The sequence below is a fragment of the Triticum aestivum genome, chromosome 2D (assembly GCF_018294505.1).
Source record: "Triticum aestivum cultivar Chinese Spring chromosome 2D, IWGSC CS RefSeq v2.1, whole genome shotgun sequence".
Classification (NCBI taxonomy): Eukaryota; Viridiplantae; Streptophyta; class Magnoliopsida; order Poales; family Poaceae; genus Triticum; species Triticum aestivum.
Window position 1 is genome coordinate 370425911 of NC_057799.1, and position 19530 is coordinate 370445440.

The following is a 19530-nucleotide window of genomic DNA, read 5'->3' on the forward strand; positions in this document are numbered from 1 at the left end:
GGATGCGAGCATTAAATATTAATTTGGGTGGCGCATTCTTTGTTCCCATTTTATTTTGCATGCTGGCTTAAGGGTATGTATGTCAGTGTTATTTTTATTTCTTTTTAGAAACAAACATACACGCACACCATATCCATATGAACATCTTTGAGAAACTGACGCAGATCTTTATATTGCAAAGTCGCCTCGTACACGTCATGCTTGAGGGGCACACAATACTATTGAAAGAGTAGTGATGGAAAGCGTGCAATAAATTCAAGAAAATATGATCACCTGGCGCAAGTCTAGGACTTGAATCCGTGTGGGCAGATTTAATTACAAGCAAGTTGGTGTTTTGTGTGAAACGCATCAGAAAGTTAATAAAGTTTGTCATCTTCGTAGTAGGCTAGGTTTAGGAGGTTGGAGGAGCAAAATTTTAAGGAGTTATCCTAAAAGGGAGCCTAACTCTCTCAAATATACTTGACCAACACCACTTCTTAGGATAATTTTTGGCTGCTCCCCGTCCCGCCCGAGGCGTCATCTCTTCTCGCCAGCACCACCAAACCTTGCCGTCACCACCGTCGTTGCCTTCTATGCCAGGCGGAATGAAAACGGAAGCTGACTTTGCGACCCCGCTGGCTCAACATCGTCGGAATCAACCCTTCCACCGCCGCGCGTGCCAAGGAAGAGGTTGGGACAAAAAAACTTACTCCAGACCGCCGCGCCAGCATCAAAGGCCGGCGGCAAGGCCTCAACGGTTGCGGCGATGCCCTAGCGCCCTCCCGCTGTTCCGATCAACGGCAAGCGAGCAAGGTAGCTGGCGGAGGCGATCACCGAGGCAGCGCGAAGAAGAAGAAGGTTGCGCCGACGCCCACACCACCTTCTTCTCATTCGATGGATCATAGCCCCACTCCGGCCAACCCTACACCTCCGCAGGCCGGATTGGCCGCCGTGCCCGCAACCAACTGCTCAATGAAATGCCATAGGTAAATAAATTCCTTTTCTTTTTCGGCCAAAACATTGATGGTGGTTTGCGGCTGTGGGGTTTGAGCTTGTTGTTGTTCATTGTAGCGTGGAGGGTATGCTCAAGTTTCATGTCTCAATTGCATTCGTCACATCCAAGGCCTCGACGATCTCAATCATTATAGTGCTAGGTATGCTCAAGGAGAACAATGATCCGGATGTGGAGGAGGTCGAAGATCCCATGGATACTCAAACAATAATTTGAAATGTATGTGATATAAGGATTCGACTAGGTCCAGACACCGTTTAACTCCTCAAATTATGAGTTAAGTATAAGGAGTTAAGATATAAGGATCAGCTAGAGATGCGCTAAGGGTTTTGCAATTATCTACGTGTGGTCAACCAGCACAGTATTTCTTGCTTACATGCAATTTGCAGATGGAAAAGATGAAATTACAAAATATATCAAAGATGCAGGTTTTATTTTAATTTCAAAGGCGAAAAATTATTTCATTTGCAGATTACCTTATAGCAGGGTTACAAAGGTATTCATGCAGAAAAAAAAATAGAATAACAGATTGAAGATTGATGAATTACTCAACTAGGCAAGGCACATCATGCACAGTAAAGTTAAGTAAAACATTTCGTTCCAATGTTTCTTTACATCAGAAATTGTTGCCTTCCAGGCTCTGTCGATAAGTGTACAAATGATAATTATCAATACAACAATAAATGACAAGACATGTACACACAATATAAGCTAAAAAAGCAATTGAATCATCTACAATCCTTTAATAAGAAATAATCCTGGTGATTCAGGCGGCTGTTCATGTGATTTATGCCTGTAACTTCATATGAGAACCAGCGTCCTCAAGGAACTTTTGGAATCTGTCTGTAAACTGTCATGTTTAGATCTAATGTACTCTCCATGGACGTTCTTATTCAATGAATATCTGATCTGTACTTTCTGTGAAAGACTGCAGAGCCAGCCTCCAATTTCACGAATCTTTTCCCTGGCTCTGCGAAGAATCCACCTGACCCCATAGAGTCTCTGCGTAGATCTTCTCCTCTTCTTTCTCTTCAGGACAGCAGTCAGATAGTTCAACCACATGCTCGTCATCTTCATCTGGTATATCCTCGTCAGTCTCTTCCGACAAGTCGCTCTGCGGAATACAAGCTTCGGCCATGGCTTGTCGCATAGCCAGCGGTGTCGCAGGCCTATCACTGTACTTGTATTGTGGTGCAGGGATGACAAATGGAAGGGATATGCCATCAATCCCATGCCTCCTTCCATTGCCCTCCTTTGACATGCCTGGCGGCGGGGCAATGAGAATGATGCCCAGCTCATAGTTGCAAATGTGCAGCCTTGACCCAGAAGGAGCTCCTCTGGTGGCATCAGTAGGATTCGCTTTGGACGTAGGGCGCAACGGTTGTCCCCAGGCAGCTGGGCTGAAATTGTGAGATCCACAGTAAGTCCAGCCAAATGAATGGCCACCTAACCGAGACCGGAATCGCCTCTGAGCAACCTGGTATAGAGTATGATGTCAATATTGTAACTGGGGTTCATTAGTTAGCAACATCCATATTGGGGATGATGATTAAAGTTAGCCTCTAGTTCTGCTAAGCTGACCACTCCATTGACCTGTTGAGGGTGAGAGAATTATTTTCATCATTGTGAATTCCTTTCCCCCATTATCCATTAAATCGAATTGTTATATAATAATTTTTCCTTGAATCATCATCCTCCCTAATATAGATGTCGCCTAAGACCTACATATGCTATCCACCTCAGCATTAACAAGAGAAGGCAATGAATATTTACGCTATGATATTGAGCATACCTTAACATGCATAGGATGCCCTATCCTATCATGTGGATGTGGGATTGCATCATGAAATATGCCGGTAGATCTCAATCTTTGCCACGTTTTCTGTAAAAATGGAGTATATGAGATGGGTAGAAGTAAAACCATATGCTCGCTGTCATGGGCTTTATGCCTTGTAATATGCTCGCTGCCCGGCTTGAACCCTTCCCTAACTTAAGTCTCTAGATATGCCGTGGGCTTTTGGTATGTTTCGTGTAACAGCTGTCCTATCGCTACTCTGCCTGTTGTGGGCTTTATTAATTTAAAGCCGGACGCCCCCAGCGTCTTCGTTCTAAAAAAAACCCATAAAATATAACTTATGCCTTCTTTCTTCAACCACCAGACTACAATATTCTGGACAGGATATTATAATGGAAGAAAAACTATTCCCACTGCAATGTATCTGCTATACAAGGAACACCTCTAAGTCATTAATATCCTTATCACTTGCTTCTCCAACTACAGAGATGTGTGTCGCCTATTTCATTGTGCACAGCTACATAATTCATTGAACTAAAGCATCCCAGATTAATATGCAACTTCATCCTGAAGGAAGTAGCTAGGCCATAGGAACTTCAAATATGATGTGAATGTGTCATGAGCTCTTTAACCGATAAAATAAGCACATAATCAAAATTTTGGAAAGAGAAATCAACCTCAGGTAGAGAAAGCAAATATCTGGACAACTGAATTCCACAAGCCGCGCTTTTCACCCTCTCAATTGTTGGAAATAACAAACTGATTGATGGCTTCTTTAGCTCATGGCCTGCTGTCCAGCCACCCCACTAGGAAGATCGAGGAACATGGGAAATGAATGTCCATGAATAATGAGTAAAAAGCCAGGAAGTTACTGAGATGGTGTGGTTCATGGGGCAATTAAATATTACCTCTGGATCAGATTCTTCGGAGTCAACATCGTGATTGGATCGTTTACCTGTCGCTGAAGCGAAGTGTGCAATGAACTGTGGATTAATAGAAGTCCCGATGGATGAAGCACCTATAATATAATTCGAAATAAACGTGTTTAGTTAAAATCCCATATTAAGATGATTGGCTTCCAGTAACAAAAGAAAGATGGTTTTACTCACTGTACATAAAATCAGTCTCCAGTGTTTCAGGCCACTTAAAGTGTGACAATACCTGTTGCAGAACAATGCAGATCATAGTTTAAGACAATGGGTTACTAAACATAGCAGGGGGCAAAGGATTAACTTAGACAGTCACTAAGTAACTTAGGAAACTTTAAACACAAGCTGATAAAAGGAGGCATGAAATCCCCGTGAAAAAAATACGAGGCAAGAAGAATAAACGCTGAATTTCCTAGTCAGTCTATTTAAGAACTAACAGAATCATATTGGATAGAGTGCGCACGCGGGACAGTGGGGACTGGGGAGACAATTAAACCAGAAAGACACTATCGCATCTATCCTATACTATTTGTAATTCTCACAGGATTTTCATGGAGTAATTTATCATATATATTGGCAAGTCATATACAAACGATAATTCAACTTACGCCAATGATACTTGAACGAAATAAAATATGTAAGGTGGTATGAAACCGAAGAATAGAAGACTGTTCCCTTTAAATGGTGGCAAAAAATTAATGTGAGCTACGTCAATCACCTGATAGTGCTATGGAGCTACGAATTTCAAGTATCCCAGAGTAAGTATTACCACTAATTTAACAAAAAATATGGAATAGTAAATTATGTTATCAAACTTTAGTTTGGTTTATTACCTCTTCTAACCGCCAAAGCCCAGGGCTTCTTTTCAGGCACGCTACTAGTGAGCACAATGAAGGAAGATGCTCATCCTGGATCAGCCCTGAAATTTGAGAAAACTCTGGACCCTGAATTTCATAGAAAGAGTTTAAGATCAGCATGGGTTTCTCAAAACTACTGCAAAGATATCAAAAGGCATCTTGAGATCTTCCTACAATACCTTTGATACATACATAAGCAACTGCACTTTTGTGTTAGTTGCTCCAAATGCAGCTTCCAGGGCTTCTCTAGGGTAGATAAATCCAGAAAATTTGAAGAAGCCCGTGTCACTAAGGGGAGATACCCATTTCGCAACCTCTCTAGGCAAGAAACCAAGTTGGACAGAATCTGCTTCGGGGCATTGGACATGGGTATTGATTAAAATAACAGAAAGAAAAGCAAATATGTTGATTTGCACATGAATCATGAAACACAAAGCACATCAGGATGCAAGTTAACATGCAGTAAAAGTTACACATTTTGAGGTTTGCATGTACCTTCCTCACAAAATTTATCCAGATCAGCAACAAGGACACTCACAGCATTAGCATCTGCAGGTATATTTGTATTTCTTTTCAAGATCACTTCTGTAGTTCCATGCATGTTTTCACGGCATTTTCCAAGAAATACAGACAAGGCTTTCAGTTGTGAACCGGCATCAGATGGTAAGTGAAACCGATGGGATAAACCAACTACAGATGTTTGCACAGAACCAAGGAATATTCTATGTGAAGATTTTGTATGTATAATCTGTTTTTCCTGCATAAATAATCGATAGTGTCTGGTCAGGGAATAGGTCGAAACTATTTTAATGAAGAACTAGAAGTTAGGACAAGTGTTTCTACTTGAGAATGTACGCAAATCATAGATAGCATGTTGTTTAGTTGAATATAGTTTATATGTTTAGTTATTCTTCCTAAGGGCTTCAGTAAACAAGAAAATATACATCACATATTATATCAGTAATAAGAGTAGACTTACTGAAAGGCAATAATTGGACTCCAAATAACAAGGACTTGGCATATACAACCCTGGTACTGAAGCAACAAGGTACCCACCAGCTCCTTCAAAATCATACTTTGCTATCTCATTTATCCAATATGCTTGGCTAGGGACTTCATTGATAAGGGATCCTATGAATGAAACTAACTGAGCAGCAAAATCAGATTTTGGTCCCTCGAATGCACTAAAAAGACCTGAATAATCGGGGGATGTCCTACGGGGAAAGTCTTGCCACCACACTGTGTTTGTTATGAGATGCCACTGCACAAAGTATAGTTTACTTTCAGTAAGAGCATAGTAACAGAAATCACCAGCAAAAAAATAAAGAGTTCAAGACAAGGCATTATGGCATGAACTGTAACACTGACCTGTCTAGGTGCCAAGTTAGCTGAAGAAATAATAACACGCATGCTGTCCTCTCTCTGTAACACTATGAGCTTTGGATGGTGGCATGCAACTCCTTGATTCTTCCTATCCTTTCCAAATGCTATCACTTCTGGAAATCGGGGGTATCTTAAAGGCAAAATACACATCAACAAATCAGTATTAATCCTCCAGGAAAGTTATGCTTATCTTGTTTTGATCTACCATAAAGCTCAGCAAATACTGCAAACTAAGATGCTGTATCTGACTTGCCTACACCCTATGGATTCAAAATATGAAAGCATGAGATATTATAGCTTGCAAGATTTTTTGGGTTGCCACTTACACTAGAAGTAAATTAGGATGGTTTTCGAAAGGGGCTGCAGTTCTATTTTCACTGTTCGCACTCCAGCATCTGTCCTTGTTGTGGCATGCTATTGTTACTGGCAGGTACTGGGGAATCTTACAGTAGTCCAGGAACCTGAGAGATGTACATCAATTAGGACTTCCATGGGGAATTTAATCATGGATCTCAACATGACAAAGGGGAAAATTCAACAGTGGAGAGAGCACACACCAGGAAATGTCAGAGGTGAACGTTGCGATAAACACTCGCAACAAGCTGCCAATAGGGTGGAGAAGCTGTGGAAGGGTCACTCCACTGCGTTGCTCCGCTCGCATTTCAGGTCTTATGCTGGTAAGGCGGTTCAGGAAGAATGTGCTCCCGTCTGAGTAGCGACCCTCCGTGTGATGCTGCTCTACATTCCCATTGCTGCATCCTTTGAGCTCTACATTGCTGCATCGTTTGCTTCTTTGAGGCAACTGAACTGTATCTTCGTTTGTAACATCGGGTTGGTGTTCCAATCTGTTTTGATCAGAATTGCATTCTTGTTGCCGCAAATTATCCTGAGGAACAGAGTTAACTGGATTTTCCTGGCACAATAAACCACCCCCTTCTCTCGCTTTTTTCACTCCAGCATGTGCACAGTGTGAATCCCTCAAGAAAGAAAGAGGGTCCTGGCTCTCCGAGATCGCTCTTAGCCGCTTCCGGAGCGACTCTGCCCTCAGCACAAGAACCTCCTCGCAGGACCCCGGTACCTTGTCACCCCTTTCGCAAGCGACAAATTTCTCCGCCACAAATCCGTACCTGGAGCCGAGGAGGAGCAGCGAGACCTCGTCGCCCACGGCCAGATCGACCGGGCCGCCGCCGCCGTGGAGGGGCAGCCCATTGACGCGCACGGCGTCGGGACTGGAGAAGCAGTGGGTGAGGCGGAGGACGCAGCCAGAAGTGCTGAGCAGAAGATCGCGGCGGCGGCAGCGCCTGCGGCGACGCGCAGGGGACGCGATGAGGCGGAGGCGGTAGCCCCGGCGGCGGGAAAAGGAGAGAGAATAGAGGCGGTCGGAGCGGAGCAGGAAGAGCGACGCGGCGGGGCCGAGGAGGCGGAGATGGAAGTAGCCCAGGCCGCCAGGAGTAGATGGGTCGCCGTGGTGGTTGCTGGGTGGCGGCTCCACCGCCATGAGGTGGGAGGGACGGAACTGGGAAGGGGAGAAGAGCCGGCGGCGGGAAGGTGAGCCAGGGATTTATATTTTGTACCTGTTCCCGCCATTTGTTTTGCACGAGTATATATACATGAGATTTTTGTTCCGAAATACTCATAAGATGATTATTACAGAATATGCCCTCTCTCCAACACCTAGCGAAGAGAGGGAAACGGACTTAATTGTAATGAAGATTAAGAACTGCATAGTACATATACAGGAACTAAGGGAGTTGTGTGCAAGAATGCCAGGCGACTCCTTGGCTCCTTGCAGGGGAAGGAATCCCTCCTTCCGAGGGAAGATTGCCATGATGCAAACAGGCAAAATGCTGCGAGAGCACACGACCTTTGAAAATTGCCTCAACCTGTCCAGATACACTTTCCACGAATACATAACACCGAGGAAACTAAAACATGAAACTTCTTTTCTACTCCCTCGGTCCCACAATATAAGATGTTTTTTTAAGAGTGGATTTTTGGAACATGGGTGCATTGGAGGACTTTATTATAAATAGTTTAAGAATCACATTTAAAATTTTTAAAAAAAGAAAAGAGTTCTACATGATCATATGGATGGATATTACACATGTGTAAAGTTTGGCGATAAAATAAGTAAGCATTTGAGCTATGTAAAAATGATAAAATGACGATATCTAAGTAATGAATAATACATGCACTATTCATCTTTCCAAAATCACGATTTTGTCATTTGTGTGTAACTCACTTGGTTACTTATTTCATCATCAGAATTTCCTCTTGTGTAACATACATCAATATGTACATGTGGAATATTTTTTTGGAATTTTTTTAAACTTCAAAATATCATTTTGACACTATTCAAAATATAGGGCTCCAATGCACCCGTCCACCAAAGTGACTTTTTGGAACATCTTATATTGTGGGACGGAGGGAGTACTATATAATCAAGCAGCTGTGTGTAGTTGTCACATTATAATTGTACATTCTGCATTTCATACATAAAGAGATAGGATGATGCCCTATATTATTGGCTAGCCAAATGAATGCAGTGACATGGTGCACTCATAACAATTTATTCTATTTTCGAAGTTTGGCACTTGAATAAAGTAAGGTGGCCGTCAGGTATGTCCCAGAACTCGAACCTAGACGGGCAGGAGAAGCGCGGCATTAGCGCCTCTTCAGGAATACCCGGTTCCACTCACACATATCATTATTCATAATAGATAGGTGTAGGTATGCTGCGGTAATCTGGTGTGGTGTACTTCAGTTACCAGGCTAATATCTTCTCTTCAGCAGAAATATGGCACGCTGATGCGGCTTGTCGCTGCCTACTTGTGCCACACGGCATATCTGTCTCCACATGCCGCCAGCTTCCACTCTGGGTCGCTTGGGCACCAGGGGCCCTCTCCGATCTTCATGCACAACTTATCATCGATTATTGCCGAGTACAGATTTGAGCTTGCCTCCAAAATTTTGACAGCTGAACGACTATGTATGTCTTGGGATTTCCTAATCTCCATCTGGGTACACAAAATAATATTCAAAGTTTAGGGCAAACAGCTGTCATAGATGTATGCTAGAATAGATTGGTATGAGCAGAATACCAGTTTTGCTATTTCATCGTGGAAAGAATCTCCCCAATCAAAGAAATGATCGTAGAACACTGTGGGGATTCCAGGGTGCGTAAGTATATAAGCATATCCCTGAAAGACAATTATTTGTGCATGTGTTTAGTAAATGACTAACAGTTATATCTCCGAAGAGAACAGCTGGCTTGTTCTAAAGCAAATGATGCGGAAGCGTCTGTTGACACACAATTCACTTCTATACTAGTTCCAGCTGCAGCAGCATGGTCAGTGGTCACATCTTGAAACAGACTAACAGTTTATCTAGATCAAGTCAGATACAATATGGGTGAAATCTTTGTCTATTCAAATATAAACATGTGATCCTTATTGATGATATCTGTCTTGAAATTCTTAATGTGACGAACAACTTTTTGATAACTACGATCATTATTTAACTGGCGTCAGGGTTTTATAAAATCATCATCGTTGTATAAATTGACGTCGAACATGCAATTCACTTCTAACGAAAACCAGTGCTATGGATAAGTAGTGCAAACAACTGATGGCATACCTCCATGACATGATCAGATGGAAATGGCCAATGGCCCTGAAATAATAGAACTTCCAATTAGATGTGCTTAATAGCACCCTATGAACAATTCCAAGCAAATATTAACTTGGAAAAGTTAGCCTTGAGCAAAGAAGGGGGGAAAGATGGACCTGAGTTGACCCTGTGTCATGATTTTCAATAAATGTAACTGATCTTGAAGGCCACCACCCCATCACACCAGGCGGCTTTTCTTCAGGGTCGCGCAAACGCCACAACTCTCCTTTCACAGCCTCCTGCTCCAGCAACACCAAACTGGTCAAACTAATCACCAAAGACTCGTTTACTCCTGTAGAACCATGATCATTTCTAACCTGAAGAATACCCTTTGTTGTGAAATCAAACGCAGCGCAAAGTCCTCCAGTGCTATCTATCCAATTGATAATTCTCTGCCTATGTTTATCTGTAAAAAATGAAAGATGTTGCTTGTATATCTTTATTTGGTTTCATCAATATGACAAATGCGTGGAGACAATCTGATGTAGTTACAGAACTGCCTTGCATTCGTAGTAGTAAATTAAACCTTCCATGCCAAGAACGGTTCAGAGAGATGGGCAGACAAATGAGAGGAAACCAAGACAGTGGTAATAATATTCATGGTAGTCAGTCAAGGGATTGGTCTTAAGAGTACTTTGGTTAGAAATTACATCATTGTGGCATAGTAATCAGTACAGATGCCATTACATATCTCTTACCCTGATTGTAGCTCAGACGGTTGTCAGAGGGGGCATATTCACAGCTGTCCCAGTATTCCCCCACTGCAAAAAGAGGCTTTGATTCCTCAATGTATTCTTTCACAAACTTTGAAGCATAACTGCACTAAACAGAAAATGTGGCAAATCAGCACATTCACAATGCAAAATATGGCAACAGTAGTCAATTTGTTTGTTTCATAATAGTATGTTTCTAGCCAATTGACTATTTACCCTTTTGTGAAATCAAAGCGGAAATCTTGAAAACCAATGGTTTCCCGAAGCCAGATCAGCCATTCAATAATATCCTTCCTTACAAATGGCTGGGTATGATCTATGTTGGGAACCCCATCAAAGTTATCACCAGTACTTTTGTTCCCCTGATAAATAAGTTGCACCAAAGTTGAGTAATGCTTAATAACAGTGCTTAGCCATCAAGGTATGGTGATAAGTAAAAGGCTGTACAAAATAGGAATATCTTGCACAAACCAAGTCATACTTATCCATCACTATAAGTCTAAGTAGAACTCCAGGTCGATAGTACCCTAGTCATTGTGTTTATACGGGGGTTTCTTTTTGTTCTTTGTATTCTTTATTCTTAGTCTTTGTAAAATGGCTACCTTCCCACCAGAACAAGATGTAACAGCATGTTCGTCCCATGATATTGGGATACCATCATAACGATTATACATCCCAGTTGATCCTTTAGTAGTTCCAACTCGATGGTTAATAACTACATCAGCCATAGCCCTTATATTGTGGTCATTCATGTTCTGAATCAACGAATTTAGCTGCTGAAGAGAACCATAACAAGAGTCAAGGCTGTACAGGTTCTGTGGCAGATAGCCTGTGGAGAAACACATCAGTCAGACTTTCTGCAACTATTCTTTTGATAAAAAAGAGTAATGGTGAACTCATGACTAGCTTACCTTCTGGAGATAACGATTGTGTCGGTGGAGGCAACCATACTGATGTAAACCCAGATTTAGCAATGTCGGCAACTCTGCCCTCTAAATTACTCCACCAATTGTGTTTATGGGACTCCCAGTTAAAAGCCTGACACACAAAAGATATGTGAGAGAACTCGTACTTGTTCATTAAATGAGCTTTTCTGTATTCATGTAAGGCACTACTCCTGTTGCCATTATCATAAGGGAAATAATCATAGCTTATCTTGAATTGGTGAGTGAAACATGTCAAGCTAAATGCAAATTACGACGATGCACAAATGCATGCTCACCAAGACATGACGCAACCTTAAGACCACAAGACCAACTACTATAAGCAATAGCTTCTTTCCCATTTGTACTTTGCACAAGGAGCAAAATAACTCAAACTAAACAGAAACTAAATGCTAGATTACCCTGATACGTCATTGAGTTTCCACACCGATGCCGATCAGATACATCCGAATAATTATCGGTAAGAATGAAATTATTTCTGTTTTATAGTAATTGAAAAAAAGTTATGTGGTGCAGCTTACAGAACACTCTTATTGGCTGTGGTTTCACAGCAAGTGAGCACATATCCTGATATCTATCGATTGGAATGAACAGTCTCTAAGTCCAGTCGCATTTCTAAGATCCATATCTCTGGATTTGATACACAGCATGATACGAAATACATGCTTAGACATATTCTCACCTGCAATAGGATTTCCCTCCCATTCTTAATGATTCCGCCTGGCAAAGAAAATGCCACAAAGCAACCGCATACCAATCAGGAGCTCAAACAAATAACCAAAACAACATGCTGCAAGAAGATGTAAGTTTACGTCGTGATTACCATTGCCAGCTGCCTGTTCTTGGACAACAGCATCGGAAACCTGCACAATTTCGTCATTTCAGGGGCATCAGAACAGGCTCAGTCGTCAGATAAGACGAGCACACAACCTTGTAAAATGTTAAAGCACAACAGTGGCGCACTCACCACCTGGCCCATTAAAAGTCTCAGCCTCAACAATGCGCCAAGTAAGCAGCGAAGGACTATACGATGCCGTCACAATATCATAAACGTAGCGGAGCTCGGCAGGGGGGCGGATCTAACGTAGGGTTTGGGGTTCTGTTGAACCTGTTGAACCCCCCAAATTACTTGAAAACCAACTGCAGTTAGAACTCCACCGTGACCATGCTGCAAACGAGAACGCGGCGAAAGGAATGGGTCGATATCAGTCCCGGAAAGAGATACGTGGATTGGACTGCTCACAGAAGGGGGAAAAAACAGAACAATCCAAGCAGGTTAGGGGTTCGTCACCAACAGAAGAAATCGACCAGACCAGGTGGATCTCCTCTCCTCGGAAGTTCGGTAGAGCGGGTTATGTGGATGGCGACGACTATAGAGAGAGAAATCCTTCGAGTTGGCGTGCTTCGCCCGCTGGACGGAGCCCTGGAGGCTTGTTCTTTTTTCTTTTTCTTTTTTTGAGTGGACCCTGGAGGCTTGTTCGTGCGGAGGAGTGAGGTTGGGGGAAGAAGAGGAACAGCGCTCCGTGCTGTCCCTCCCCAATGGCGATTGGTGAGAGGTCAATCGGTACTTTTTCTAATTCTCAAAAAACAAAATCGGTACTTTTACCCCCAAAAAAAATGTGTATGGCTTCACAAAAAACGTGCATTCAAACTTTGGTAACTTTACAATTGATATGTACAAAATGTTAAGATATGTAACTGAAAATCACTTTCTCATGGCAAAAATAAATCATATTTTTTTTCAAACTTATACGCACACAAACAAAAAAAACTGTTGAATTTAAATGATGAAATTGTATCAATATTTAAAATGACATATATAATTGCGAATTGAGGAGGATTTTGGTGCTATGATCTTTATGTTGCCTGGAAAATTTAGGACCCATGTGGCAATATTCTAGAATGATGATAAAAAAATGGCTGAAATGGTACGATTTCTTAAATCTCACACAAAACCATGTACGGATTTGCAGGCAATGCTTCACAAAAGTATAGATTCTTTTTAAGATAAATAAGATTCATCGTCCAAGGAGCCAGGGATTTTTTTTAGTGGTAAATTCATTTCTTCAGTCCAAAAGCTCTCAACTCTCATAATAAGAAGACAAAAATGGGATAAAAATTCTACATGGTCCTTCAAAAGTACATACTTCAACCCAGGCCGGACATTAAACATTTCTAATTGTTGCATACTATAAGTAATTGTCAATGATTTTAACAGTTGCTCTTATGTATACATACATGCATGGGCACGGTCGCACGGACGGCACGGGTGATTGCCGATCTAACTCCTCCGCTTCCTGGCCAGTAGCTCGCTCCCTCCCCGCTGCCGGATAATGCCGCCGGGCAAAGCCCCTATGGGTGACGGTGGCGGCGGGGTCCAGGCGGTTCTATACTCGGTAATGGCGGCGACATACGACAACGGATTTGAAGCGATGTACATGCAACGGCAACAGCACATGGTGCAGCAGCCACGATCCACACTGGCGGAGAGGCATTGTAGCAGCAGGGCGGCGATCCAGGCATGGTGATGACCTCCTGCTCTTTGTTCTGCAGCGAGCCAAGCCTCCATGATGGTGTGTGTGGGCTGGACATGGAGTTAGTCGTCTGTCAGCAATTCCCGTGGATTCGACGGCTTGGTGCGAGCATGATGGCGGTTATGCGTGTGGCAGCCGGTTGCATCGCTCGCGCCACTGCATCCTATAAAATTGTTAAGCAGCAATGGCTCAAGCGCTGGATCCGGCCGGCCGTGCGGACTAGTTCATCGGGTGGATACTCATGAGGGGTGGATCTGCTGATCTAAACATGGCGGCACCGGCCTGCCCTCGGGAGTGGACGCCGAAAACTCTCCAGATCTGGTGGTTATTGCGGGTGGCTTGTACTCGCTATGTTGTGAGATGCTGACGGAAGGCTCTTTGTGAGTTTTGGCGGCTTCCACTTCAGCATGTTTGCTTTTAATAGCGAGATGCAACCTATGAACAACGGTTTGACATGGAGGAATGGTTGTGCAGCGGTGGCAGTGGGATTATTGACACAACAAATGTAGTTGTTGGGATTGCGAGAAGTGGTGGAGACAACACATGATTGACTTCGATTTGTTGGTGCTTCTCGAGTACCTAGTCTGGAGCTCCGAGGTGAAAACCCAAGGTATGAACCGAGTTGGTTTTACCTGGCAATTGCGATGTTTTTGTGTCGTAGCCTTGCTGAAGGCATTGCTCGGGTATGCTCAGACTTGTTCTTTAGGGTGGAAACTTAGAATCTGGCCTTTGGTGGTTGGATCTGGTAATGGCGGTGCTTGAGCATCGCTCCCTCCCATAAGGGATTATCGTCGAAGAATCTTTCTTGTTGTCCTTGTGGTGTCGGGATAAGATCGATGCGGATTTAGTCGTTTTTGTAGGTGTCGATCGCTGCATTGGTTGCTTCTGTCTTTTCTTTTTCCTCACTTAGGCAAAACTTTGGTCTAATATGACTTTGTTATTTGCGGGCGTGTTTATTTGTGTGCGTTGGTGTTGGCTGTGCGCATCCTAACTATGCAAAGGTTGGGTGTGTACTCATTGTCTTTGTTGTTGGAAATACGCCCTAGAGGCAATAATAATTTGGTTGTTATCATATTTCTTTGTTCATGGTAAATGTTTATTATTCATGCTAGAATTATATTGATCGAAAACTTAAATACATGTGTGAATACATAAACTATATTATATCCCTAGTAAGCCTCTACTAGACTAGCTCGTTGATCAAAGATGGTTAAGGTTTCCTAACCATAGGCATGAGTTGTTATTTGATAACGGGATCACATTGTTAGGAGAATGATGTGATGGACAGACCCAACCGTAAGCTTAGCATCAGATCGTATCACTTAGTTATTTGCTACAACTTTCTTGATGTCAAGTATCTGTTCCTTGGACCATGAGATCATGTCACTCCCGGACATTGGAGGAATACCTTGTGTGCTATCAAGCGTCACTTCGTAACTGGGTGATCATAAAAGTGCTCTACAGGTATCTCCGAAGGTTTTTGTTGGGTTGCATGGACCGAGATTGGGATTTGTCACTCCATGTGACAAAGAGAAATCTCTGGCCCTCTGTAACACCCCCAGTGTCATGCTACAGTGACTCACACTAATGGTGCCGTGTAATCAAGTTTTAACTAAGCCAAATTGCCACTTGATAAAAGTCAAAGCCAATTTCAAATAAAATTAAGTCAAATAAAGTATTTCTTCAAGTAGTAAAACAAAAATGTTCATAATATTGCAAAAATTCCCAAAGCTATTATAAAAATAAAACCAACATTAATTGAGACTCCAATAATTCCGCTAGCTACATTTGAATGACCCAACATCACCCTTCCATCACTTTTAAATTCAAACAAAAATCAAATGATTTCAAATGAGGTTCAAACTTTTTGTGGCAGTGCCAATTAATGCAATTTAAATTATGTGGCAAGTTGCATATTTTACAAAAGTCATTTGGTGGTCAAAACAAATTGCAAACATAAGCTAAGAAAAAAAAACTGAAAAGAAATGGAAAAGGCAAAAAGCCCCTTGCCCCTGGGCCTTAGGCCACAGGGATAGGCCCTGCCGGCCCGGCCCAGCAACCCCCATTGTCGCCTTCCTCTCCTCCCCCCTCCACTGTTCGTCCGACCAGGCGCCACCCGACCACCTCGCCGGCCTCGCAGGGAGGGGATAAGGATGCCAGCTCCGCGGCCTCCTCGGCCCCCTCTCCCACTTGCCCCCACTCCCTCTCTCCCTCTTTGTCTCTCCTTCCCGAGCGCCGCCATGGACGCGCCACTGGCGTAGCCATAGCCACCGTCCTCCTCTCGCTGTTCCAACCGGTCCGGCAGCCTCCTCGCGCTCGTCCTCATCGCCCCCGTGCACTCGTTTGTCCGGAGACGCACCAAGACGACGCGTCTAACCCCGCCTTCCCCTTCGGTCGCCGGAGATCACCGCCACCGCACCGTCCTCTTCATGAAGGAAATATGCCCTAGAGGCAATAATAAAGTTGTTATTTTATATTTCCTTATTCATGATAAATGTTTATTATTCATGCTAGAATTGTATTGATCGGAAACCAAAATACATGTGTGAATACATAGACAAACACTGTGTCCCTAGTGAGCCTCTACTTGACTAGCTCGTTGATCAAAGATGGTTAAGGTTTCCTAACCATGGACATGGGTTGTCATTTGATAACGGGATCACATCATTAGGAGAATGATGTGATGGACAAGACCCATCCGTTAGCTTAGCATATTGATCGTTCAGTTTTATTGCTATTGCTTTCTTCATGTCAAATACATATTCCTTCACTATGAGATTATGCAACTCCCGGATAACGGAGGAATGCCTTGTGTGCTATCAAACGTCACAACGTAACTGAGTGATTATAAAGATGCTCTACAGGTATCTCCGAAGGTGTTTGTTGAGTTGGCATAGATCGAGATTAGGATTTGTCACTCCGAGTATCGGAGAAGTATCTCTGGGCCCTCTCGATAATACACATCATAAGAAGCCTTGCAAGCAAAGTGACTAATGAGTTAGTTGCAGGATGATGTATTACGAAACGAGTAAACAGACTTGCCGATAACAAGATTGAACTAGGTATGAAGATACCGACGATCGAATCTCGGGCAAGTAACATACCCAGGCCCGGCCCTGATGGGGGGCAGGGGGCGGCTGCCTCAGGGCCCTTAACCCAGGGGGGCCCAGCTAGCTAATTTGTATGGTGACATGGTTATTGCGTATGGCCCGAAGCAGTAATATTATTAGGAAACAGCAGGCCCATGGGACGAACGATGATAGCCACGCCGCCAGGTCGCGGGACGAGATCTTCCCTGTGCATCTATAGATCGATCCATCTTCCAATTTTTCTGATCGATCTGCATCTCTCTTTCTCCTGAACACTAGTTGTTCCTAATCGCTCCCTAGCAAGCTCACCCAATCGCTAGTGCTAGGGGCTAGCAAGCCTCTTTGGCCAGAGACAGAGGACACCGCATCGCAGGAGATGACAGCCATCCAAGGGGAGGCGTCGTCGATCGTGTCCACCAGCGATCGTGTGATTCCAATCCATGGGGAAAAGGTATGTCTCCATCTTCAAGAAACATATGGCCTATGTGATTTTATCATATAGTGGGTAAAGATTTATAAAATACAATATTATGTCTCCATTATTCTAATAGGGTTATTAATAGTCAATTGATTAAATATTTTTTAGGGATATATATAATCTGAGCATTGACCTTTGTGAGTTCAACGTGATAATCGATATGATTTTATTGAGTTTGTCTAGTACCTTTTTAACTTCGCACCAGTTTTTGAATTAGTAATTTCTTCTTCAAATTTTATCACATTTATGTCATTCAAATATGCATTAAAAATACATTAGAAAAACAAATTAAGGTTGTATGCACAAATTATTTTATATGGATACCCTTTTACTAATTAAAATGTGCTTGTTGGTAACATTTTATATATACATATGTCAATCATTTTTTTAGAATTTATATTAGGGGCCCCGGTTTATAGTTTTGCCCCGGGCCCCCGGTTTTTCAGGACCGGGCCTGAACATATCGATAGACAAAGGGAATTACGTATGTTGTCATAACGGTTCGACCGATAAAAGATCTTTGTAGAATATGTAGGAGCCAATATGAGCACCAGGTTGCGCTATTGGTTATTGACCGGAGAGTGTCTCGGTCATGTCTACATAGTTCTCGAACCCGTAGGGTCCGCACGCTTAACATACGATGACGATTTAGTATTATATGAGTTATGTGATTTGGTGACCGAATGTTGTTCGGAGTCCCGGATGAGATCACGGACATGATGAGGAGTCTCGAAATGATCGAGAGGTAAAGATTGGTATATAGGATGATAGTATTCGGACACCAGAAGTGTTCCGGAGTGTATCGGGTATTTATCGGAGTACCGGAGGGGTTACCGGAACCCCCGGGGAGAATATATGGGCCATATGGGCCATGAGAGGGGAGCACACAATCCCACAAGGGGTGGCGCGCCCCCCTATGGCAGGAGGCCGAGTGGGAGAAGGAAAAGAGGGGGTTCGCCCCCCTTCCTTCTCTCTTCCCCCTTCCCTTTTCTTCTCCGATGAAAAAAGGCAGGGGGCGCCACTTGGGGCGCCCCCTGGCTGCCTCTCCTCCCCTCCCACCTATATATATGTGGGAAGGGGGGCGCCTAGAACACACAACATCAATTGTTAACCATGTGCGGCGCCCCCTCCACAGTTCACACCCCTGGTCATATTCTCGCGGTGCTTAGGCAAAGCCCTGCGCGGATCACTTCACCATCACTGTCACCACGCTGTCGTGCTGATAGAACTCATCTACTACCTCGACACCTTGCTGGATCAAGAAGGCGAGGGACGTCACCGAGCTGAACGTGTGCAGAACTCAAAGGTGTCGTACGTTCGGTGCTTGATCGGTCGGAGCTAGAAGAAGTTCGACTACATCAACCGTGTTGTCAAACTCTTCCCCTTTCGGTCTACGAGGGTACGTAGACACACTCTCCCCCTCGTTGCTATGCATCTCCATGGATAGATCATTGTGTGTACGTAGAAAAAAATTGTTTTTCCATGCAACGTTTCCCAACAGTGGCATCCGAGCCAGGTCTATGCGTAGATGATATGCATAAGTAGAACACAAAGAGTTGTGGGTGGTGATAGTCATACTGCTTAACACCGACATCTTATTTCTATTCGGTGGTATTATGGGATGAAGCGGCCCGGACCAACCTTACATGTCCACGCACATGCGACCGGTTCCACCGACAGACATGCAACTAGTTTTGCATAATGGTGGCTGGCGGGTGTCTGTTTCTCCTACTTTAGTTGAATCGAATTTAACTACGGCCGGTCCTTGAAGAAGGTTAAAATAGCAAACTTGACGAAACACCGTTGTGGTTTTGATGCGTAGGTAAGAACGATTCTTGCTAGAAACCCGTAGCAGCCACGTAAAACTTGCAACAACAAAGTAGAGGACGTCTAACTTGTTTTTGCAGGGTATGTTGTGATGTGATATGGTCAAGACATGATATGATATACATTACTGTATGACATGATCATGTTTTGTAAAAGTTACTGGCAACCGGCAAGAGCCTTATGGTTGTCTCTTTGTTGTATGAAATGCAAACGCCATGTAATTGCTTTACTTTATCACTATGCGTTAGCGATAGTTGTAGAAGCAATAGTTGGCGAGACGTGAAGGAAATATGCCCTAGAGGCAATAAAGTTGTTATTTAT

The 19530-nt window shown here is 43.3% G+C and overlaps 2 protein-coding genes across 6 annotated transcripts; both read right to left on the reverse strand.

Annotated features, from left to right (window-relative positions):
* Window positions 1-1560: 1560 nt before the first annotated feature.
* On the reverse strand, window positions 1561-7617 carry LOC123053196 (uncharacterized). The gene is made up of 12 exons (XM_044476619.1): window positions 6513-7617; window positions 6282-6416; window positions 5941-6085; window positions 5552-5833; window positions 5068-5329; window positions 4752-4918; window positions 4549-4659; window positions 3896-3947; window positions 3695-3804; window positions 3464-3592; window positions 2784-2873; window positions 1561-2468 (listed from the first exon to the last, which is right to left on the reverse strand). The coding sequence occupies exons 1-12, from the start codon at window positions 7451-7453 to the stop codon at window positions 1941-1943; spliced, it is 2952 nt and encodes a 983-aa protein (XP_044332554.1). The 5' UTR covers window positions 7454-7617; the 3' UTR covers window positions 1561-1940.
* A 776-nt stretch (window positions 7618-8393) lies between these two features.
* LOC123053198 (probable alpha-amylase 2) lies at window positions 8394-12829 on the reverse strand. Of its 5 annotated transcripts, XM_044476625.1 has the most exons (13): window positions 12573-12827; window positions 12249-12449; window positions 12105-12144; window positions 11964-12001; window positions 11249-11375; window positions 10940-11166; window positions 10554-10699; window positions 10323-10441; window positions 9942-10030; window positions 9741-9863; window positions 9592-9627; window positions 9057-9155; window positions 8394-8972 (listed from the first exon to the last, which is right to left on the reverse strand). In XM_044476625.1, exons 2-13 carry the CDS (start codon window positions 12258-12260, stop codon window positions 8781-8783), a joined length of 1248 nt encoding a protein of 415 aa, XP_044332560.1. In that variant the 5' UTR covers window positions 12261-12449; window positions 12573-12827; the 3' UTR covers window positions 8394-8780. The 5 variants fall into 5 exon arrangements, with proteins under 5 accessions (XP_044332560.1, XP_044332557.1, XP_044332555.1 ...); XM_044476622.1 differs by having other exon boundaries at window positions 9741-10030; window positions 12252-12449; window positions 12573-12829; XM_044476620.1 differs by having other exon boundaries at window positions 9741-10030; window positions 12573-12828.
* Between the last annotated feature and the right edge of the window lie 6701 nt (window positions 12830-19530).

Coding starts and splice junctions, on each gene's coding strand:
- LOC123053196 (XM_044476619.1), bottom strand. CDS start 7,453: ATGGCGGTGGAGCCGCCACCCAGCAACCACCACGGCGACCCATCTACT. Junction 6,086..6,281: donor CATCCTAATTTACTTCTAGT/GTAAGTGGCAAC, acceptor TTTGCCTTTAAG/ATACCCCCGATTTCCAGAAG. Junction 2,469..2,783: donor GGCATCCTATGCATGTTAAG/GTATGCTCAATA, acceptor ACTCTATACCAG/GTTGCTCAGAGGCGATTCCG.
- LOC123053198 (XM_044476620.1), bottom strand. Junction 11,376..11,963: donor GGAGGGAAATCCTATTGCAG/GTGAGAATATGT, acceptor TTTGTGTGTCAG/GCTTTTAACTGGGAGTCCCA. Junction 10,442..10,553: donor CGCTTTGATTTCACAAAAGG/GTAAATAGTCAA, acceptor TGTTTAGTGCAG/TTATGCTTCAAAGTTTGTGA.